The sequence below is a fragment of the Pelodiscus sinensis genome, chromosome 23 (assembly GCF_049634645.1).
Source record: "Pelodiscus sinensis isolate JC-2024 chromosome 23, ASM4963464v1, whole genome shotgun sequence".
In the NCBI taxonomy this organism is placed as follows: Eukaryota; Metazoa; Chordata; order Testudines; family Trionychidae; genus Pelodiscus; species Pelodiscus sinensis.
The window spans coordinates 23963400-23986701 of record NC_134733.1 but is presented as its reverse complement, the minus strand read 5'-3'; the positions used below and the strand labels follow the sequence as shown (position 1 = coordinate 23986701).

The window sequence follows — 23302 nt, the reverse complement described above, 5'->3', positions numbered from 1 at the left end:
GAGACCCTGTGGGCTCCTGCCCTGTTTCCTCCCCTTGCTAACGCCCCTCGCGGCAGGGCTCCTTGCTGGGAAACTGGACGGTGGTTTGCCCGAGGGCTACGTGAATGTCAGCCTTAAGGTGGGGCCCACTCCCACGCGGGGCCCTCAGGCTGAGGGGCCCAAATTCAGGCCAGCCGGACCATTGCCTTGTTGCAACGTACGTTCCGGTCACCGGGCCCTGAGTTTTTGTGCCCGTCGCTCTCTTGGTGGCTTCCTGAGTTCTGCAGCTCTGGCACGGCCTGCGTAATGAGCGAGGCTGCTGGGTTTCATTAGCCTCTTCCGGGTGGGTTTCCAGAGAGGGTAATATTGGCATCATTTGAGTTTAATATTTAATGCGATCTGTAAAAACAGCAGCTGCAGCCGATCAATAGGAAGAGAGCTCAGGTAATGCATTGGCCGCGCAGCGGAGTAGCGCCGGCTCTGTCACGTGCCCTTAACTACAGCAGCCAGCGAGCAAAGCCCGAGTCTTGTTTACATGGGCCATGCCGAGTGCCGGCGCTTTCGTGTCCTGAGGGGATTGGAAATGAAGGCGACATTTACGAGAGAACCGGCTTGTTCTTGCCTGTTCTCAGCCGCTTTGGCCTGGATCGATGGCTTTGTCCTGCTGCCCTCTTCAGATCGTTGCCAGACGCCTGTGCTGCCTTTCGCCCGCTCCCGTAGGACTGCTCCGGGCTTTCTCCTGCTGGCCGGGCCGGCGGGCACTGGGGGGTTCTGCCGGGTTCTGCATCTCTTGCTCGGAGCAGCAAACGTGGCCAGCCGAGCCTGGCTGGGACTTCCTAGCCCCTTATCCGTGCAGTAGCTCACCCACCGGCCAGTCCTGGGGCACAGCAGCCGCGCCGGGGAGGCTGCCGTCAGACACGGGTTGCAGAGAGGGGGTGTGATGGAGACAAAAGGCGCCTGGCCCGGCTGTCAGCTTCAGCAACACAACGCTAATTGCGGGTGCCTTGGCTCCCGGCTTTTCTCTGCTCCTCCACTGGTGAATGGCCGAGTGGCTCCCCTGGAGACGCCCCTCTCCTGTTTGTCTGACCACCTGGCGCCTCGCCAGGAGCCCAGGCTTGGAGCTCTCCTGTCCCTGCCCCTTTGCTTCGCTCCCTTGCGGTAGGCGCCAGGTTCGGGTGGGCCAGGGGCGACAGAACTGTAACTAAATGCTACTAACAGAGCCAGGGCTGCAGAGAGTGGCACGCAGGCCCACGCCCTGCCCCACGCCCTGCCCCACCCCCGTTCAGCGGCCGCCGTGTTTTGGAGCCTGTCACTGGGCTAGGAGGCCACGGCGAGTCCTTTCCTGGTTTCTCGCGGAGCGGCCGCAGGAGCGGGAACCGTCACTCTTGCTTTCCCACCGTTTTTCTTTCCGAAAAGTGTTTCCCGGCGCGGCGAGTTTCCAGAGAGCAAACGTCTCGCGCTTCCCGCCCGTCCTGCCGGCACGTTCCTACCCCAGCTGCCGACAGCACCGAAGAGCCGCGCCGGCACGGACAAGACGCCAGCGCGTGACAAGCTCTGCCGGTGCGGCTCTGGGAGTAACTAGCACTTGGCTTGGCCAAGAGCTTCAGAACCTCGTGGCCATCTTCGGGCATTCAGACGCCCTGTGCGCAGGCCAGTGGGCTCTGGAGCTGGCATCCCCGGGAAAGGGGAATTATGAATCCCTGAGAAGCGGAGCTGCCTGCCAGAGAGCAGGGAGAATAGGAATGTGCTTCTCGGATACGCGTGGCGTGAGCCTTCCTGCAATCGGCGGGACTGGAGTGTTCATTGAGCACCAAAAGGACTTTAGCAGCAACACTGGCATCTTTCACCTGCGCTGCCCTGGGTTGCGTCCTCCCCCCCCCCCCCCCCAATCCTAACGAGGAGCAGGCCTGCTCCCACCGCCTGCCCTGAGCGGGTCGCCCCGTCGTCAGCTCAGTCCCATCCAGTCCCCTTCCGGGTCCGGGTGGGGGAGACAGGGCTGGCTGAAGAAAGTGCTGCTGAAGCTGCTCTTGGTTTCACCTCCTGGATCGAGGGGGAAATCTGTTGTGGCCAGACCCGGAGTAGCGCCCTGGTAACAGCTTTTCAACCAGCCTACTACTGAGATGTGCCAGGCCAGCCTCGACCCCGTTCTGCTGGCCTGGGAGGGCGGAGAATTCCCAGGCTTCGTGGGCCAACCACGGCAGGCTTCGCGGTGCCACGAAGACCCCTGTGTATCCTCCTCTGTCCCACAATCAGCCCAGTGTGGGAAAACTGGCAAAACCCCCTTGTGCGCTTTTGATTGTCCTCTGCTTGTGTGGCTGGGCCCTGCAGATAGGACGTGGACAACGTTCCCCTTTGAGTTTCTGAAATCCCTCTTGGTTTTACCTTTCCTTTCTCATTGTCTGCTTGGTTCCCCCCGTGTAAGGGGGTTGGGGGTGTTGCTAACAGAAGCCATGGTGTTGGCCAGTGGTGCCAATAACCCTTAGTAAGATCATCTAGGAGGGGCAGTGCCTTGTTTTGGGGTAATTCGAGAACGCAGGGACCTGTAAGTCGGGTGCTTGTAGGTGGAGAAAGTTTGGCTTGAGAGGCAGGTGGAAACATGAGATTGCCTGAGGGAGCGGCAGGCAGACCCCGACGGAGGGCTATGCAGGGGCCCCTTTGCTTGGTCGTGTTTGTAGACGGGAGCTGATGGAAATTGCACCCCGCCCGGCCTGACCCCGTGTACGTGGGTGAGCCGTTCCGTGTGGTTAAATACGTGTCACTCAGCTAATGTCTAGGGGATTATTATACATCGTTAGTGAATAATGAATCTTTCATACCCTCAAGTGTCACTCATTCCCAGAACCGCGCCGTGGGGCTCCGCCGCCTTTGTTCCAGCTAACTGGCAATTACGGAACGGAAGAAGGGGAGGCGTCCTCGCGCTGCGTTCTTGCTGGGAGGGGCAGGAGGCAAGGGAGGAAGACCGCCCCTTCGGCCCTGGTGGGGATTCCCAGGAACGTTACCGGGCTCGGACGTCTCGCCGGCGCTGGTCCGGCGCAGCTCTCTGGCGGGCTGAGCTGGGAAGGCATTGTGTCCTTGCTGAGACGATGGTGGCACCTGAACACTGAGGAGACCGAGGATCTGACCAAACGTTTGGGGGGGTCTGTAGCCAGCCTGGAAGAGCTGCTGTTGGCGGACACTGCTCTGAGGCTTAATACTCTGTTCTGTCTTCTGTCCTCTTCCCCTTCTGCCTCTCAAAATGCCCTGAAGGAACGTTAACCCGCCGAACGCCCCGTGCCGCAGAGAGCCGGCACCTCCGGATCGGGGCGGAGATTCTGCCTTCCGTCGGCCTCGTGGGCCAGGCACAGCGAGAGCTCTGTCACCGGCACGCGGCGAGGGCTTCGGCCACAGGGGAGCAGGGCGCACGCTGAAGGCTGAATTTCCCGGATTCTGTGGCTGGGGCGTAGCCTTTCCCCTCGCTTTTGTGCGGTTTCCTGCAGGGCCTAGCGTCCCGCTGGCTGCTGTACAACGGCTGGGGTGCGGGTGCTGGCGGGGCCCTGTGCACAGCGCAGCGATCTGTGCGGTTGCTTTTTTTTCCGTCGTTCTCTTTTCAGGAAGAAAACGCAGGTTTTTCCGGGTGGAAAGCCAAGGGTAGCTCCCTGGCGCTCGGCAGAGCGGCGGACTCTCGCTTTCATTCATCCTGCGGCAATCAAAGGGGCCCTCGTGGCTTCCGTCCTGCGGAGCAGTAACACGGGTGCTGCACAGAGGCGCTGTGCCTGGCCTAACGTCCAGCTCGCCCCGGCCAACCGCCCCAGGGGCTCCGAGGCAGCCGGGAAACAGGCGTTAGGCCCGGGCAGTGGGGGGCAGTTCCCTCTGGAGGCGGGAACCCCCTGTGACCCCAGACACTGCCTGGGAGCAGGAACAAGCACTCAGCCTGTCAGCACTTTGGCCAGTTTGCTGCGGGGGGGGGGGGGGAGGGAGCATCACCCACAGAGAGCTGGTTGTGCAGCCATGAAAGTAACTGAAATGTCTGACGGGTGCTGGAGCTCTCCAGCGAGGGGGGTTCCACCGCCGCCCGGGCCGCCCGTTGTAGAGCTTAGCAGCTCCGAGCGCTAGGGAGTGTTTCCTAGGAGCAGGATCTCCCGCGGTGGCGGTGAAGCCCGTCACTTCCTGTTCTCCCTCTGGCGCCCATGGCCCTCCGGAGAAGCGCCCTCACCCGAGCCGAGACTCTTCTAGATGCTCCCTCGGTCTTTCCTCAGGACTCACCGTGCCCGGCTTCTTCACCCTGTCTGCACAGGTCGGGCTTTCTAAACTTTTCTCCCTCCGGTTGCTCTCCTTCCTCGCGCACACGCTGCTCCGGTGGGGCCGAGGCCAGCGAGACGTCCCCTCCCGTATCTGACACGCAACACGCGCCGGCAGATGCACCACGTTGTTGACTCTCGTTCATTTGATAATCCCAGACGCTTTTTGGCTGAACTCCGACCTCACCAGTCACTTCCCATTTTGCAGGGGGGCAAATGGTTTTTCCTTGTCTTGACTGAATTTCCTCTTGCTGAATTCAGACCGATTCTCCAGTTTGTCCAGGTTGTTTCGCATCCTGCCTCAGTGCTTGCTGGGGGTGGCAACGTGTAGGTGACTGTGCCACTGTCCGATAAGCCTGGGCTTATTGGTTAATCCTGTTGACCACTCACACCCCCCTTGCTTCCTCTGTATCAGAGGCAGCAAGGTGGGGGGGAGGTGGGAGCCGGTGCCTGTGAGGAGCTGGCTTTAAGCAGGTTCCCCGTGAGCACCGGATCCGCCTGCTCTGATAGACAGCAGCGCGGAGGGGGAGGGGGGCAGGTGGGAGCTGATACGCACGGCTCTACGGACCCTCCTGCCCCCCCTTGCTGCCTCCCACAGAGGTGCGGGGGGGACAGGCAGGAGCTGGTGCTGGGGGGAGCCGGCTTTCAAGCCAGCACCCCCTGCAGGACCGGCTCTGTAGTGCCCCTTGCCCACCCTGCGCGCTGCTGCCTCCATCAGGAGGGGGTCCGGGCGTGCCGCAGACAGAGGCTGCTGTCTGTATCAGAGGCAGCAGGGCACCAGCCAGCCGGTTTGCGTGTGAAGCTGATTTTTAAACTGGCTCCCTCGCGGCCCAGCTCCCGCCTGGCACCGCACACAGCTGCCTCTGAGACGCAGCCCCTGGTTGCTAGGGGGCGCCCCGGGAGTAGGGCCGGAGCGCACTGGCTGCCCGCCCCGCCCCCGGGGACTGTCGAATAGTCGTGTAACCGCTACCGTTCGATGTGCTCACACGGTGTTCGGTTGCCCGAGTTCCTGGGCTGGGAAGCTGCCCGGGTTCGCTGTCATGACGAATGGCCCCGCTCCAAGCTCTCTGCTCTCAAAGGCCGTAATGGCGCCGCACGGGTGGGCTGACACGGTTTGTGCCACCGCCGTGTGGTCACGGAACGGGCCCCTCCGCGGCGCTGCATGAGCACGTGGCAAGGAGGCGCCTCTCTGGAGCGGCAGCATCATGTCCCATTTCACTCTGGTCCCCGCTGCCCTAGAGCGCAGGGCTCTGTGCCCTGGACATGGTGGCGCTCCGGATGCAGCCCTCGTGAGGCGCGGTCACCCCGGAAGCGTGGCCCTTGTGTGTGGCACGTGAAGGTCGCTGGCCAGCGGCGGGCCCGGCTACACTACCTCTGTAGCGTGCGGAGGCCTTGCCTTGTTGCTGCAGCGGCTGCCTCGGTTTCCCTCGCCAGTCTCAGTGCTAAATCAAAACTCCGTCTCTTCTGGGATAGTGAATCCACTCAGAAGGGCCAAGCCCGTGGCTGCTCCGGTCCTAGCCTCTGTCCCAGGCTTCTCCCTGCCCCTCCCTCCCTCAGAACCGCCAGCACCTCGGCTGTCCCTGGGGCCCATTTCCTGCTCCTGCTCCCACCCCTCTGGGCTAAATCGTGTCCTTGCACAGACCAGCCGAGTGACCTGGGCACTGCGGTGCCTGGGTTGCCTTCCCATCTGGGGGCGCAGTGGGTGCTGGGGAGGCAAGAGGTCAGCCCATGGGATCTGGCTGTGCCTTCTGGCTCTGTCTTCTGAAAGGAGACTCAAGGAGCTTGGCTTGTTTCTCTTAACCAAAAGAAGGCTGAGGGGGACTTGATTGCTCTCTCTAAATATATTAGAGGGATAAATACCAGGGAGGGAGAGGAATTATTTAAGCTCAGTACCAATGTGGACACAAGAACTAATGGATATAAGCTGGCTAGTAGGAAGTTTAGACTTGAGATTAGATGAAGGTTTCTAACCATCAGAGGAGTGAGGCTCTGGAACAGCCTTCCAAGGGAAGTAGTGGGGGCAAAAGATCTATCTGGCTTCAAGATTAAACTAGGTGGGTTTATGAAGGGGATGGTTTGATGAGATAACATGATCTTGGTAACTAACTGACCATTCATTATCAGTGGGAATAGGCCAATGGAGGGATGATAGGAATTACTAGAGAACTTTCTGGGTGTCTGGCTGGTGAGTCTTGCCCACATGCTCAGGGTTTAGCTGGTCGCCATATTTGGGGTCAGGAAGGAATTTTCCTCCAGGGTAGATTGGCAGAGGCCCTGGAGGTTTTTCCCCTTCCTCTGTAGCATGGGACATAGGTCACTAGCGGGAGGATTCTCTGCAACTTGGGGCCTTTGAACCATCCTTTCAAGGACTTCAATATCGGAGATCTAGGTGAGAGGGTTATTCTAGGAGGGGTGGGCGAGATTCTGTGGCCTGCACTGTGCAGGGGGTCGGACTAGATGATCATAATGGTCCCTTCTGACCTTAAAGTCTGAGTCTGAGTCTGTCGCCCCAAGGAGGCCACGAGTGTTTGGAATCGCGGGGTGCCGATGGTCCTGGTGAGGACGAGCTGCCAGTGAGCCGGTTGCTGGACTGGAGATCTCCGAACCCGGGGGTGACTGGCAGGCACAAAGTGGTGGGTTCCCGCCGTGCTGTGTTTGCAGATGCCTACCCCATTTGGACTGGCGGGCAGGCCCCTCGAGCAGTCCTAGCCACCGGGGCTGGTGCAGGACAGGCTGAAAGCCGGGATGCAAGGATATGTCTGGTGAGTGAGGTCCAGCCCTAGCACGGGCGCCTGGGGGTTGTTACACACGGACCCATTTCTTTCCAAATTCTTCCTCCCGGTCGCGCTCATACTAAGGGACGGCGCTCGCCCTCGCTTTCACGGCAGCCATATCTCGGGTGCAGAGCTGGGCCGGGCGGCTGCCTTGGGAAGGGGGCCATGGCACAGCCGGTGCACTCAGGCCAGGCTGGGCCGAGAGCCAGGCCTGCGGTGGCCTGAGGGCAGGGTCAGCATTGCCCGGTGCCGGTGGTTCTGGGGAACAGGCACAAAGCAGGCTGTCTCACACTCAGGGCCGGTAGGGCGACCTGGTACCCTGGACAGCATCCCATTCCCCTAAAGGGCAGCTCCCGCTGTCGCTGTCAAATCCAGAGCAATAGGCTGGCCAGGGACAGTCACCTGCGAGGCCTGGGACGACGCCTGAGCCCCCAGAACCTGCTCGGCCAGCCCGGGGCAAAGGCAGGGCCTTTTATCGCCCCCTCAGGCCGTGCCTGGAAGAGAACATGCCCAAAGCTACAGAGGAGACCGGTGGGTCTGTGTCCTGAGGCCCCGGCAGCTGGACTGCACGATCCTTTGCCGCTTGTGCTCACCCCGGCAGTCAGGTACCAGCAGGAAGGAAGAAAAGGGCGGGGGTGCCAGAAACAGTTGTATCATCTGGAGCACTTCCTTCTGAAGGGCCCGGGGCTCGGATACTAGGGTTGCTAGATGACCTAGTCCAGGGCTACTCAACACGCGGCCTGTGGGCCACACACGCCCTGCGGCCTGTTTGCTGCCTGTGGTGCAGTTTGGGTCTACGCGGGGCTCCACACGCAGCCCACAGGGTCGTGCCCACTGGGAACACGCTGCACAATAGCAAGGTGAGCACTGAAAGAGGCAAGCGGACGGGCTGGCTGCAACAGACAGGTACAGGGTGTCGGCGTTTCTAGCCCCCAGGAGGGAGGTGCCGGGAGCGCTGGGGCATTGCGTGAAAGAAGCTATTTGCATATATGTTTGCATGTCTATGCAACCACACTTGAGTATGATTGTGGCCCCTGGGGCATCCGAAGTTAAGTAGCCTTGACCTAGTCTGTCCAGCTTGAAAAGCAAACCCTGGACATGGCGGTAAATACCGGGCATCGGTAGCACAGCCTGATTGGTGGTTTTCTTTTCTGAAATGCCAGGGATGATCCCTCCGGGCTGCACTTTGAGGTGGTTTAGAGGGGAAAAGCATTGAAGGGACCCTAGTCTAAATTCGCTTCCTGATCCAACGTAAGTTTGGAAAAAGGTCTTTTGCTTAACCTACAGAAAGCAAAAAGTTGCAAACTTCAACTTCCCACTTCCTGTGCGGCTGAATATGTCACCTCTCCACAGCACCTTTGGGGGCATGATCCCCTGGGGAAACAAACACGCAAGGGGAGCTAGCTTACCGCGTTTATTCTCTGGGCTCGCTTGGTAAACGGGGGAATGACCGAGAGCGGTGTTCCGGGGGAGCTCGGGGCTCCGGATCGAGGCTCAGACGGGGGAATGACTGAGAGCGGTGTTCCGGGGGTGCTCGGGGCCCCGGATCGAGGCTCAGACGGGGGAATGACTGAGAGCGGTGTTCCGGGGGTGCTCGGGGCTCCGGATCGAGGCTCAGACGGGGGAATGACCGAGAGCGGTGTTCCGGGGGTGCTCGGGGCCCCGGATCGAGGCTCAGACGGGGGAATGACCGAGAGCGGTGTTCCGGGGGTGCTCGGGGCCCCGGATCGAGGCTCAGACGGGGGAATGACCGAGAGCGGTGTTCCGGGGGTGCTCGGGGCCCCGGATCGAGGCTCAGACGGGGGAATGACAGAGAGCGGTGTTCCGGGGGTGCTCGGGGCTCCGGATCGAGGCTCAGACGGGGGAATGACCGAGAGCGGTGTTCCGGGGGTGCTCGGGGCTCCGGATCGAGGCTCAGACGGGGGAATGACCGAGAGCGGTGTTCCGGGGGTGCTCGGGGCCCCGGATCGAGGCTCAGACGGGGGAATGACCGAGAGCGGTGTTCCGGGGGTGCTCGGGGCCCCGGATCGAGGCTCAAGCGGGGGAATGACCGAGAGCGGTGTTCCGGGGGTGCTCGGGGCCCCGGATCGAGGCTCAAGCGGGGGAATGACCGAGAGCGGTGTTCCGGGGGTGCTCGGGGCTCCGGATCGAGGCTCAGATGGGGGAATGACCGAGAGCGGTGTTCCGGGGGTGCTCGGGGCTCCGGATCCAGGCTCAGACGGGGGAATGACTGAGAGCGGTGTTCCGGGGGTGCTCGGGGCCCCGGATCGAGGCTCAGACGGGGGAATGACTGAGAGCGGTGTTCCGGGGGTGCTCGGGGCCCCGGGTCGAGGCTCAGACGGGGGAATGACCGAGAGCGGTGTTCCGGGGGTGCTCGGGGCCCCGGGTCGAGGCTCAGACGGGGGAATGACTGAGAGCGGTGTTCCGGGGGTGCTCGGGGCCCCGGGTCGAGGCTCAGACGGGGGAATGACTGAGAGCGGTGTTCCGGGGGTGCTCGGGGCTCTGGATCGAGGCTCAGACGGGGGAATGACCGAGAGCGGTGTTCCGGGGGTGCTCGGGGCCCCGGATCGAGGCTCAGATGGGGGAATCACCGAGAGCGGTGTTCCGGGGGTGCTCGGGGCCCCGGATCGAGGCTCAGACGGGGGAATGACCGAGAGCGGTGTTCCGGGGGTGCTCGGGGCCCCGGATCGAGGCTGATGGGGGAATGACCGAGAGCGGTGTTCCGGGGGTGCTCGGGGCCCCGGATCGAGGCTCAGACGGGGGAATGACCGAGAGCGGTGTTCCGGGGGTGCTCGGGGCCCCGGATCGAGGCTCAGACGGGGGAATGACCGAGAGCGGTGTTCCGGGGGTGCTCGGGGCCCCGGATCGAGGCTCAATGCTGCCCCAGCTGTGCACAGTGAGACAGTTGCCAGCCCCAAGAGCTTCCAATTGAAATACCTAACACATGAAAGGGCTGGACGATAGAGCAGCCTGGCCCCTGTTCTTCAGCTCTGTGACTTGCTCCCTTCCCGCCTTCGTGCTGGTCATGTGGAGTCAGTGGCAAGCAGGCAGGGGCGCCAACAGCCTCTGCAGGGCCCTAGGCAAGATGTGCGAGAGGGGAGGACGGCTCTGCACTTCCAGAAGGGGCAGAGTGTGGGGCAGAAGGGGGTGGAGCAGATAGCCCTCAGAGCTGCCTGGAGCATGGTGCACCCCTCCCAGCCCTCAGTGCTGCCTGGAGCATGGTGCACCCCTCCCAGCCCTCAGTGCTGCCTGGAGCATGGTGCACCCCTCCCAGCCCTCGGAGCTGCCTGGAGCATGGTGCACCCCTCCCAGCCCTCAGTGCTGCCTGGAGCATGGGGCACCCCTCCCAGCCCTCAGTGCTGCCTGGAGCATGGGGCACCCCTCCCAGCCCTCAGTGCTGCCTGGAGCATGGTGCACCCCTCCCAGCCCTCAGTGCTGCCTGGAGCATGGGGCACCCCTCCCAGCCCTCAGTGCTGCCTGGAGCATGGGGCACCCCTCCCAGCCCTCGGAGCTGCCTGGAGCATGGTGCACCCCTCCCAGCCCTCAGTGCTGCCTGGAGCATGGGGCACCCCTCCCAGCCCTCAGTGCTGCCTGGAGCATGGTGCACCCCTCCCAGCCCTCGGAGCTGCCTGGAGCATGGGGCACCCCTCCTGCACGCCGGGCAGCAGGGAAGAATCACGCACTGCGCAGTGTCGGTGCAACGGTCGTGCACAGATGAAAGTGCCACAGTAACCCCAGGCCCCGGTGGGAATGACGCGTGAGGCCTCAGCTAGACCCTCCTTCTGCCTGGCTTGAATCGTTCCCGTCTCTGCCCAGCCCAGCCCGGGTTAAATCCTGCAGGTGACAAGGTTTCTGTGCTTTGGCAAAGCCAGAACAGACGCCCTCTCACCGCCTCCTTGCAGAGATTTGCCACGGCGCCAGGGAGTCCGTCTGCTTGCCCGGTTGTGTGCTGCCCAGACAGGCTGCCAAAGGCCTCCCGGCGGTCCCCACTCGGGGTCCGGGATTCCTAGCTCGGGCTGAGAGTCTAATTCCAGCGCCTTGCCGTCTCCTTCGCAAGGGCCGGGACCTGCCCTCGGTGTGAGGGGCCGGCCGTGCCCTTCGCGTGGCCCCGAGGGCTCGGTCTGGGACGCTGCGTGTGGGAGGGGTCCGCCCGGCGCGGGCTGGGCCTGTGCTGTGGGAAGAGGCATTCGGCGGACTAGATATTTATACTCCTGGCGAGGGGTGGGTTGCCATGGCAGTCAAAAAAGAGGGAGACAGTGACTCCTCGGCAGAAATAGCCGCATGTTTTCAGTTGCCTGCGTGTATTTTTACCAGACGTGGCTGGATTTCACCAGGTAGTTGTAAAATAATTTCTTTTAACCCTCCCCCCACCCCCCACCGACTTTCTGTCTCTGAGCCACAGAGCCCCCAAGCAGCTCCGAGCGGGTGTCTATTTTTAGCGTGTGTTCGTATATTTAGATCTCCCAGGGTGCGCATCAAACGCTCTGCCCCGTGCAGCCACGCCAGCTAGGAATGGCAGAAGAGAGCCAGGCACAACCTCCCCGCCCAGACGCCCTCGTTAACCCCCCACCCAGCCCTGTAAAGACGGGTGAGGCTCAGCTGGAAGGGGGCTGGCAAAGCTGGGGAGAAGCAAGTCCCCCCGGGCAGGCCCCTGTAGCACAGCTTCTCAGCAGACTCCTCAGCGGGGGGGGGGGGGGCAGTGCAGGCCAGGCGGGATTAATCCAGGTGCACTGTAGAGCTCTGCTCCTAAGGCCCCAGCTCCTGGAGTCCCGGGATGAGCTCAGACTATCGACTGGTCTTTTCTTTCTAAAGGGAGGGTCTTGGCGCGGGTGGCTGTGACAGAAACAGCGGCTCCGGGATGCCCCCAGGCATCTCAGTGGGGGATTCATGCCAAGACTCCATGCTCTGGGGGGTCCTGTGCCGCTGGCCCCGTGCCCCTGGGGGAGGGTGGGGCTGTGGGGTGGTTCCTTGTCACGGGGGACTTAGGCTCCGAGGTGGGGAGAGCTCATGGGCAGCCCCCACTGGGGCGTTATTGGTGATACGGCCTCGTGAGTGTCAGGGAGCAAGGCCATAAGCCCACAGGCCACGGAGCCCAGTGGCCTCGCTGACAGCAGCTGGCACCGGCGGGCATGAACCGAACTGGGCAACGCTCAGCTGATCCGCCCAGCGCCCCGGGCCAGCATCTGGCAGCTGCTGGAGTCTTGGCGCGATCGGGGGCCTCGCAGGGAGCAGGAGGGCAGCACCCTTGGGTGGCAGCGTCCCCGCCGTGGGGCAGAGCCCCCATGCACACCTGTCACACGGGGCCCGTGTCCCCCGTGGCAACACCTGCACCAGGCGGCGAGTAACCTGCTGTGATATAGTGGGGGGGGGCGTCTGCTCTGTAACCCGGGGTCCCCCTGCACTGTGCGATTCCCGCTGACTCCCCCACATGTGCATGGCCCAGACGCCTCGGCCCGGCCTGAGCAGAGAACAAGGCCCTTCCCGGGGAGACAGAGGGAGGGAGGCCGAGATGAACACCAGGTGTCGGGGGAAGGGGCAGTTGCTGGCTGGGAGCCATGAAGGAAACAGCCTGGGCTGAGGGTCTGGGGGGAGGCGCTGGACCCCCAAGGGGTCTGAGGCTGCCTGGCCCTGACTCCTGTAACCACATCACGTCTGGGCTGTATCCTGGGGAAGCAAGAAACCCCCCTAGTCTAAGGGCTGGCGGAGTCTGGTCTGGCTGCTACTGGGGTGCAGGATCGGGGGAACCCCGACTTGGTCACACCTGCCCTCGCTCCCCACCACGAGCACACCCCCCACCCTCGGCTGCTCTCCTGCGCCTTCCCCCGGCCTCGCTCCGCCAGCAGCCTGCTGCTCTCCTGCGCCCCCCCCCTCCGGCGTCGCTCCGCCAGCAGCCTGCTGCTCTCCTGCGCCCCCCCCCCCGGCCTCGCTCCGCCAGCAGCCTGCTGCTCTCCTGCGCCCCCCCCCCTCCGGCGTCGCTCCGCCAGCAGCCTGCTGCTCTCCTGCGCCCCCCCGGCCTCGCTCCGCCAGCAGCCTGCTGCTCTCCTGCGCCCCCCCGGCCTCGCTCCGCCAGCAGCCTGCTGCTCTCCTGCGCCCCCCCCCCCCCCCGGCCTCGCTCCGCCAGCAGCCTGCTGCTCTCCTGCGCCCCCCCCCCCCTCCGGCCTCGCTCCGCCAGCAGCCTGCTGCTCTCCTGCGCCCCCCCCGGCCTCGCTCCGCCAGCAGCCTGCTGCTCTCCTGCGCCCCCCCCCCTCCGGCCTCGCTCCGCCAGCAGCCTGCTGCTCTCCTGCGCCCCCCCCCTCCGGCCTCGCTTCGCCAGCAGCCTGCTGCTCTCCTGCGCCCCCCCCCCCCCGGCCTCGCTCCGCCAGCAGCCTGCTGCTCTCCTGCGCCCCCCCCCCCCCGGCCTCGCTCCGCCAGCAGCCTGCTGCTCTCCTGCGCCCCCCCCCGGCCTCGCTCCGCCAGCAGCCTGCTGCTCTCCTGCGCCCCCCCCCCCCGGCCTCGCTCCGCCAGCAGCCTGCTGCTCTCCTGCGCCCCCCCCCTCCGGCCTCGCTCCGCCAGCAGCCTGCTGCTCTCCTGCGCCCCCCCCCCCTCCGGCCTCGCTCCGCCAGCAGCCTGCTGCTCTCCTGCGCCCCCCCCCCCGGCCTCGCTCCGCCAGCAGCCTGCTGCTCTCCTGCACCCCCCCCCCTCCGGCCTCGCTCCGCCAGCAGCCTGCTGCTCTCCTGCGCCCCCCCCCTCCGGCCTCGCTCCGCCAGCAGCCTGCTGCTCTCCTGCGCCCCCCCCCCCTCCGGCCTCGCTCCGCCAGCAGCCTGCTGCTCTCCTGCGCCCCCCCCCCTCCGGCCTCGCTCCGCCAGCAGCCTGCTGCTCTCCTGCGCCCCCCCCCCTCCGGCCTCGCTCCGCCAGCAGCCTGCTGCTCTCCTGCGCCCCCCCCCCCTCCGGCCTCGCTCCGCCAGCAGCCTGCTGCTCTCCTGCGCCCCCCCCCCCGGCCTCGCTCCGCCAGCAGCCTGCTGCTCTCCTGCGCCCCCCCCCCTCCGGCCTCGCTCCGCCAGCAGCCTGCTGCTCTCCTGCGCCCCCCCCCCTCCGGCCTCGCTCCGCCAGCAGCCTGCTGCTCTCCTGCGCCCCCCCCCCCTCCGGCCTCGCTCCGCCAGCAGCCTGCTGCTCTCCTGCGCCCCCCCCCCCGGCCTCGCTCCGCCAGCAGCCTGCTGCTCTCCTGCGCCCCCCCCCTCCGGCCTCGCTCCGCCAGCAGCCTGCTGCTCTCCTGCGCCCCCCCCCCCCCCCCGGCCTCGCTCCGCCAGCAGCCTGCTGCTCTCCTGCGCCCCCCCCGGCCTCGCTCCGCCAGCAGCCTGCTGCTCTCCTGCGCCCCCCCCCTCCGGCCTCGCTCCGCCAGCAGCCTGCTGCTCTCCTGCGCCCCCCCCGGCCTCGCTCCGCCAGCAGCCTGCTGTGCCTCTCCCCAGGCCTGGGCTAGCTGCTGCCCCAGCCCCAGCCAGGGCTGTGCGGAGGGAAGAGTCCTGATCCCCCAACTGCTCTTTCAATCCAGCTCCTCTCTGGGGTCCGTAACGAAACCAAACTGGCCCTTTCTCCTTCCAGAGCAACCCCGGTTCCCTTGCCCGGGTCAGCAGCACTGGGCCGCCGGGCGCCTCTTCTCTCGGGCCGGAAACGGGCCTGACCCGAGATGGCCCCGAGCCCGTTGGCTACTCAACGCAGCCTGTTCTAAGGCAGCGGGAATGAGCCGGGAGGAACCTGCTCGCCCGTGGGCTTCACTGGAACCCTGATTCCACTGTGGTGCTGTTCTGGCCGTGCGCCCATCCCCACGGCATCCGGCCTGTTCATTACCGTTCCCCCAGCGTCCGGCTCTGGATGGGACGAGTGCTGCTTCAGCTGATAATCCAGCCCCTGAGGAGACTCCTGTCCCAGTCAGGCCCCTGTGGGCTCCCTCCCTTTCCCCTGTTCTTGTCAGGACGGGGATCCTCGCTTCCTTCCGTGGCCTGTCGTCCCACTCTCGCTGTGTGGCTCAGGGCTGGGGCAGCCCGATCGCACTGGCTGTGGTTTCCATGGCTGTGTTTTTCAGACAGAGGTGTGGGACCTGTGGGTGTGTAGAAAGGTCTGGGAGGCTGAGCGAGGGTTCCTGTTGGAGCACTGGCCTCCAGAGGGATAGCAGAGCTGAGGCTCTGGACTCCGGGGGGGTAGCAGAGCCGAGGCTCCGGTCTCCGGAGAGGTAGCAGAGCCAAGGCTCCGGGCTCTAGGGGGTGGGGGGGTGGCAGAGCCAAGGCTCTGGACTCTGGGGGAGTAGCAGAGCCAAGGCTCCGGAGAGGTAGCAGAGCCAAGGCTCCGGGCTCTAGGGGGTGGAGGGGTAGCAGAGCCAAGGCTCTGGACTCCGGGGGCGTAGCAGAGCCAAGGCTCCAGAGAGGTAGCAGAGCCGAGGCTCCGGGTTCCGGGGCGGGGGGGGGGGGGTAGCAGAGCCAAGGCTCTGGGCTCCGGGGCGGGGCGGGTAGCAGAGCCGAGGCTCCGGTCTCCGGAGAGGTAGCAGAGCTGAGGCTCTGGGCTCCGGGGAGGGGGGGGGGGGAGAGGGCAGCAGAGCCAAGGCTCCGGTCTCCGGGGGTGTAGCAGAGCCGAGGCTCCAGGATCCAGAGGGATAGCAGAGCCAAGGCTCCGGTCTCCGGGGGTGTAGCAGAGCCAAGGCTCTGGGCTCCGGGGGATGTAGCAGAGCCGAGGCTCCAGTCTCCGGGGGGGTAGCAGAGCAGAGGCTCCAGTCTCCGGGGGGGTAGCAGAGCCGAGGCTCCAGAGGCATAGCAGAGCCAAGGCTCCGGGCTCCGGGGCGGGGGGGGTAGCAGAGCCGAGGCTCCGGTCTCCGGAGAGGTAGCAGAGCTGAGGCTCTGGGCTCCGGGGGGGGGGGGGGAGAGGGCAGCAGAGCCAAGGCTCCGGGCTCCGGGGGATGTAGCAGAGCCGAGGCTCCAGGCTCCAGAGGGATAGCAGAGCCAAGGCTCCGGGCTCCGGGGGATGTAGCAGAGCCGAGGCTCCAGTCTCCGGGGGGGTAGCAGAGCCGAGGCTCCGGGCTCCGGGGGGGTAGCAGAGCCGAGGCTCCAGTCTCCGGGGGGGTAGCAGAGCCGAGGCTCCGGTCTCCGGGGGGGTAGCAGAGCAGAGGCTCCAGTCTCCGGGGGGGTAGCAGAGCCGAGGCTCCAGAGGCATAGCAGAGCCAAGGCTCCGGGCTCCGGGGCGGGGGGGGTAGCAGAGCCGAGGCTCCGGTCTCCGGAGAGGTAGCAGAGCTGAGGCTCTGGGCTCCGGGGGGGGGGGGGGGGGAGAGGGCAGCAGAGCCAAGGCTCCGGGCTCCGGGGGATGTAGCAGAGCCGAGGCTCCAGGCTCCAGAGGGATAGCAGAGCCAAGGCTCCGGGCTCCGGGGGATGTAGCAGAGCCGAGGCTCCAGTCTCCGGGGGGGTAGCAGAGCCGAGGCTCCGGGCTCCGGGGGGGTAGCAGAGCCGAGGCTCCAGTCTCCGGGGGGGTAGCAGAGCCGAGGCTCCGGTCTCCGGGGGGGTAGCAGAGCCGAGGCTCCGGTCTCCGGGGGGGTAGCAGAGCAGAGGCTCCGGTCTCCGGGGGGGTAGCAGAGCCGAGGCTCCGGGCTCCGGGGGGGTAGCAGAGCCGAGGCTCCGGGCTCCGGGGGGGTAGCAGAGCCGAGGCTCCGGGCTCCGGGGGGGTAGCAGAGCCGAGGCTCCAGTCTCCGGGGGGGTAGCAGAGCCGAGGCTCCGGTCTCTGGGGGGGTAGCAGAGCCGAGGCTCCGGGGTGCCGATTACCTCCCCAGCTGGGCGGGTGCTGGGGCGTGCGCCTTGCTCCTAGTTCTCGGGCGCTGGAGTCTCAAGGGCTGTGAGCAGCCTAATGAAACCTGCATCTTATCTCACTGCAGCGAAAAGCTTTTCAGAGTAAACAGCGATTGACGCCGCGGCGGCTGCCGGTGCTGAGTCGAGTGCGCGTTGTTCCGCGGTCTGGCGGGCGCCTCCCAAACTTAGCGCCAGGGCGTGGGACGGGGGAGGGGTTTGTGCCTAACCGGGCGGCCGTGGAGCCTGCGTTTTCCTGCCTCCCCCGTAGCCTCGGTGAGGAAACGTGACAAACCAAAACTCGCCGGCGGACGACGCGTGTGACCGTTTCCTTCTGCCCCTCGCAGCGCTGGGGCCACTGCCGCCCACGGAGGGGCGCAGACTCGCTCTCTCCGGCCCAAATCTCCTCCCTGAGCCCTGGCCCGGCTCCCCGGAGCCACGCTGCTCTGTGGCCCCGGCCCTGGCCGAGATGCGCTGGCACGAGCCGGGTTCACACAGTCCCAGTGGCTGCGGCAAGTCAGCCGGGCTCCGGCTCAGGGCGGTCCCACCTCAGGGGCTCCGCTGGGCCGTGCACGACCCCAGGTGTGCCAGGCCCTGCCGGGGGGGCAAGCTGTTCTGCTGCTGGGCTGGGCCCTGAGCAGAGGGGCTGGGCCATGCGTGTTCCCCAGGGGTGACATGGGGGGCACAAGGGGTCATATGCCCCCCAAGCACTGTGCACAGGAGGGGCCAGCTAGCAGCCAGCAGAGGGGTCTGGCACCCGCGGGAGGGGTCCCCTGCACTCACTGGGGGCGGGGGGCGGAGCAAGGTGGCCCCAGCTGCTCCGTTCTCCTGGTGCAATGCTCCAGGGGAGGGGTGGGGACGCCCCACGCTCCCAGAGCCTCATGGTCGGGGGGAGCAAATCAACAGGGGCCGCTTTGCCCCACTTACACCACCGCTGCCACCGCCAGCCCTTCTGTTGCCCCTGGCTGCCTCCGTCGGAGCCGAGGGGTTTGTCTCTGCCCTTCCCCTGGCTGGGGGGGGGGGGTCAGTGGGCAGGAGCCCCTCCCAGGCTGTCCCTCAGCAGTCTGCCCCCCTGGGGCTTGTGAGTCTGTCTGCCCCTACCCCTAAGGCCTCGCGGGTCTATCTGCCCCCCCCCCCCAGGACTCACAGGTCTTCTGTCCCCCCTCCCCGGGAATCGCAGGTCTGTCTGCCCCCCAGGGCTCGTGGGTCTCTGCCCCCTCCCCAGGGCTCACAGGTCTGTCTGCCTCCCCCCCCCCCCCCCCGCCCCCGGGGCTCCCAGGTCTCTGCCCCTCCTGGGGACAGCGCTGGTGTGTAGCTTGCCCCTGGCCACATGCAGGTTATTCCCAAGCCGAAGACCAGTCACTTCCCCAGGTCAGCTGGGCTTTCTGCCTCGCTGGGTGTGTCCAGGCCTAGGGAAAGGAAACGCCAGCTGGTTCCCCGGGTGCCGCAAGGGGCCTGAGACACACGCCTGTCACTGTCTCCGGGTTCGGCGGGACTGAGGGTGCTCTAGACAGCTGCTCTTTTTGTCCTGGAGGCCGGGCGGCTGGGAATCTCCAGGCTGTGCCTAGAAACGCCTGGCTCCCCCAGAATCCTCCTTCCTTTGGCCTGGCCGCTCACCCCCCTCCCACCAGGACACCCCCAGCTGAGGGGGGAGCCCACTGGCCCGACTCAGCCTCGTGGGGCAGGGAGCAGGGCGTTGGGATCAGAGGCGTTAGCCTGTGGTTGAGGGTTTCCCAGGCTCGCTCCGGGGGGCGAGAGGGCGCAGGATCCAACCGGAGCCTGTCCGGCGTTGTGCCCTCTCGTCTCAACTCTCTCCGCCGGCGCCTTCCCCTTCTGCACTGCGCCTCCAGCTGCCCCCGGTCAGAGCTCCCGTAACCCCCCGCCCTGGGCCCCCGCCCACCCAGCCCTGCTCACTTCAGTCACCCCGTGTGACGGCGCGTCGGGTTCCCCTGATCCTGCAGCCCTGGAGCAGCAAGAACAGACCCCGCCAGCCGTAGAACAGGGGGGTTATTGCTCCTCCGGGTACAGCCCAGCACAGACGTGACGTGGCTACAGGGCCCAGGGCCAGGATGCCTCAGACCCCTTGGGACGGGGGGTGCCTCAGTCCTTAGACTCCCAGCCCCCTCCTTCGTCTGTCCCCTTCATGGTTCCAGCCAGAAACTGACCCTTCCCCCCACACTCCCTTCCTTTGTTCCATCCCTTCCCTTAACCCGTCGGACTGGTCCGGTCACTGTCATGGGGCCCTCAAGGCGCCCCCGCTGGGCCGTGCTTACAGACAGAGGCCAGTAGGGGTCGCCCACAGCCCGAGCACAGCAGCCAGCAAGGTACGGACACTACATCACACCCCGTCACCACCTGCTGCCCTTTCTATGCCATCTCTGACACTGCCGTGGGGCGGGCCCCCTCCCTCCGTGGGGAGCCCTGTCCATGCCGCGAGGCGCCCAGCGGGGCTTTTACACAGTCGCCCTGTGAGCCGTTACCGTGTGAGCGCTGTTCCGGCCCCCGTGCAGGGGTGAGGAGCCCAGGGCTGAGGTCATATCTCTGGGCCAGTCGGGGGGAGAGACGCTTGCGAGCCACACACAGCTCTGTGCAGCCCAGTCTCTACCCAGCAGAGGTGGGTCCGAGGAAAGCCCTTTGCTCCCCCTGTCCGTGAGGAATTGCCTGGCGCTGTGCAGCAGCGGAGAGCGTGACGGCTACTCCCTCCCCTTGTGGGACACGGCACTGCGGGCGCACGTCCGCACGAGAGCTCCCTGCCCGGGGACCGGGAGCGGCTGGGCAGCTGCTGCCTCCGCACGCCCGCGAAGGGGAAAGACAAACGGGCCGTGGCACCGAGAATCCCGACGCGTCGGCCTTCGCGTGGACAAAACGCAGGTGGCGAGCCCGGTGCTATCGGGCCCCCCCGGTCGCTCGCCCGGGGGGCAGTTCTGAGTCGGCGCGTGGAGCCTGTGTGCTTCCCGGGGGGCGTGTGGGGGAAGCCGACTGGCCGGAGCGGCTCCCTCAGCAGCCTGGAGCCAGGGCTTTCCGTAGTAGCCTCCCCTCTGGTATTTCTGCCTGGGCTTTCCCCCGCCCTCAGCTTCTTGTCACTGGCCAGGCAAGGGCCGTTCGTTCTGGGGGAGGGTGCTGGGTCGAAACCCTCAGCGTTAGCCACATGGGGAGCCGCAGTGCCCTGCCCTGCCCGGGGCCTCCCTCCGTCCTGGTGCTCTGCGCACTGCGGATGGCAGGCCTGAGCTGAACGTCCATGGTGCCCAGAGCAGACCCCAGGAGAGAGGCTCCTAACCCCCTTCTGTCTCCCCGCAGGTTCCGGAGTCGTCGGGTGTCGGGCGCGCCCCTGCCAAGGTGCCCTGGATGGCTTGCGCGCCGCTGTAGGATGTCTCTACCTCCCTCCTCCTCCCCGGCACGTCACCCCGCTTGCCTCCTCCACCGATGCCCCCGCCCTCCACCATGAATGATGATCAGAGCCTGCACAACAATGCGGTCGCCTGGCTGGTCTGCTCAGGGGTCTCGGTTCTAGCCAACGCCTGGGGGATTCTGAGCGTAAGCGCCAAGCAGAAGAAATGGAAGCCCCTGGAATTCCTGATCTGCACGCTGGCGGGGACTCACATCCTGACCATCGCCATCCCCGTCACCATGTACGCCGTGATCCAGCTCCGGCGGCAGCGCTCGGACTATGAGTGGAGCGAAGGGCTCTGCAAGGTCTTCGTCTCCACCTTCTACACCTTAACCTTGGTCACCTGCTTCTCCGTCACCTCCCTGTCCTACCACCGGATGTGGATGGTCCGCTGGCCAGTCAATTACAGGTAAGTGGTCTCTCTGCCGCCGGCTCACTTCGAAAGCATGGCTGCCCCCCGAGCAGCGACTTGCAGGGCAGGCCGGCAGGGAGCGAGTCTAGATGGGGAACCTGCCGTCTGCAGAAGCTCTCACTGTGCCTGGTGCCCCGCCCTGCGCAGCGCAGACAGCACGAGCTCCGTCCAATCTCGGCTGTAGCGGGGCTACTCCCGTGTGTCTGACAGCTCCTGCCTTCTGCCCTTCCCTGCCGAGACGGGCCCGGAGTCGGGTATTTCCCTCTCTGCAGACCTGGCGCTAGGACAATCAAGCTTTTCAGCTCCCCCTTTCCAATAGCAAATGTCCACCTGAGTTCTGCACATAGATCTGATATTTTGGAGAAGAATATTAAGGCAGTTGGTCAAAGAATTCTCCTCCAGAGTTTATTCTTTGAGCTTCTGAACTGCAGCAAAATCACAAACTTCTGCCGTCTCTGATACGTTTGGGTCTAATCCTCTTTTGTCGCTTCCTCTGCAGTTTAAATTCATTCCCTCTCCGATCTGCCCTGGCGAATATTTCTCCTGCTGGGGCAGGGTCCAGCCACCCCACTGGGAGGCTGGTCACACTGTGCGCGCTTCCTGGGGCGCTAGGGGAACTGTGAAAACTGCCTTGCTAGAGGCACCGTGCAATTCACAGTGTGTGAAAACCGCTGCACAATCACCCAGACCCCTTCGCTTCCCATCAGAGAATCCCAGAATCCCAGGGCGGGCAGAGACCTCAGGAGTCGAGTCCAACCCCTGCCCAAGGCAGGACCAACCCAACTCAATCAGCCCAGCCAGGGCTTGGTCAAGCCAAGACTTAAACACCCCTAGAGAGTCCCTCACCTCCCTAGGGAACCCAGCCCAGCACTTCACCACTGTCCTAGGGAAATCATTTTTCCTAATCTCCAGCCTAGACCTCCCCCACTGCAACTTGAGCCCATTGCTCCTTGTTCTGCCACCTGCCCCACTGGGAACAGCCTCTCGCCAGCCTCTGGAACCTCCCTTCAGGGAGTTGAAGGCTGCTCTCAAATCCCCCCTCTCTCTTCTCTTCCGCAGACTAAACAGACCCAAATCCCTCAGCCTCCCCTCGTAGGTCATGTGCTCCAGCCCCCTCAGCATTTTGGTCGCCCTCCGCTGGACCCTCTCCAATGCATCCACATCCTGTCTGCAGTGGGGGGCCCAGAACTGGACACAATACTCCAGATGTGCCATCGGCTGCTGGCTGGTGAGCCGCTTGCAGAGAAAACAGCACGTTCCTATGGGACTGTTCTCTGCAGTTTCCTTGTATCTCCCTTTCCCCAACATCAGCTCACCCGCCTTCCCCTTGTTTTATTCAGACGCTGCTGGAGGAGTGACTTCTAACTAGACTAAAAAGTACCTGGCAGGCACCTTCAAACGAGCGTAAAGCAACCCCCCCAAAACATTCTGCTCTTGGGGCTTGTAAGGGAGGCGTCCGGCTTAGCGCATCTCGGTGCAAAGCGGCTCCGTGTGGAGCTTGCCGGGCATGCCAGCCTGCGCCCGGAACCGCCGCCCTTCCCAGCCGCGCTCAGCGAGGTGAGACCCTGCCTGGGTTTTACCCCTGCTTCCCCAAGTGGGGTCCGTCCGTCAGGGCTGGCCGTCTGGGTGGAATCAGATGGTGGCTCTCGTGAGCCTGCTGCCGAGACGAATGAAAACGAGCGGCCCCGTGGCACGGAGACGCTAACACTGCAGGGCCGTTTCTCCATGCGCTTGCTGGATTTGCATCCATCCGGCTCCGTGCGGCGCCTCGCCTGTGGGACCATCCCTGAGGGGCTACCGGGTGGGTCTGGGCCTTTGAAAACAGCCAGGAGTCCCGTGGCACCGAGAGACTAACAACCATCTCTGAGCTGTCTCAGGGCTCCGGGCTGTTTTCAAAGTCACAGCCTCACACCACGACCCCCTGAGGCTGAGGTCCTTTCCCCCTGCCACCCGACGGTATCCGCCGCCAGCACAGAGCCGACGGAGGAGGAGTTATCGGTGGGAAAAACGCTGCTTGGGGCGTTCGTACAATTGGCCAGAACTGCCCAGGGCGAACGGACGAAGGAAGAATCTTGGGGCATCCTCCAGCTGCTGGGAGGCCTTGTCCCTGGCTCCGGTCCGGCTCCCGCGAGCGCCCACGACTCGGAGTCGCCTCTCGGCTGGGCTGGCTCGTATGCCCAGGGGCCAGGTGGGATTACACCGGGCAGCTAGTCCAAGCCGTTGCCTGGATCGCTGCAGCCCCATTGGTTTGAGCAGAGCTGACGTGTGAGCCAGGCCTGCCCCCTGCCAGCACATGGCAGAGATCCCCCGGTCTGGGCAGCAGTCGGGGGAGCCAGGCCCAGCAGCGTCCCCACTCAGCTCCTCCCCGTGCCGGCCCAGTTCCTGGCGCTGTGAGCTGCTTTCCCAAGAGCAGGTGGCTGGAGGTGGCGCTGGAGAGGGACCGGGCGAGGGCGCCCTTCCCGGAGCAATTGCACTTTTCCAGTGGCAGAAATCCTCGTGAGTAGCAGAGTGAAGCTGACCTAGGCTGGCAGGGTCCTGCGGGGCCGCGGGCCAAGGCCTGGGCCCAGTGGCACGGAGACCCCCGTGTGGCTGACATCCAAACGGCACCGCCGCCCCTGAGGCGCCCACCCGCCTGAGAGCGAGGGGCGGGGCGGCGCCGGTCCTGCTGCTGCAAG

The 23302-nt window shown here is 65.1% G+C and overlaps 1 protein-coding gene across 2 annotated transcripts in view; it reads left to right on the top strand.

The window, feature by feature from the left end:
• The window catches only part of GPR153 (G protein-coupled receptor 153), a 48925-nt gene that overhangs the window by 3735 nt on the left and 21888 nt on the right, over positions 1-23302 (top strand). For both annotated transcript variants that reach the window (XR_012897277.1, XM_075906344.1), the window contains exon 2: positions 20125-20624. Coding sequence is in view for 1 of the 2 variants with exons in the window: in XM_075906344.1 (XP_075762459.1) it covers positions 20251-20624 (374 nt within the window). In the remaining variant the exon portion in view is untranslated. The remainder of the gene's footprint in view (positions 1-20124; positions 20625-23302) is intronic.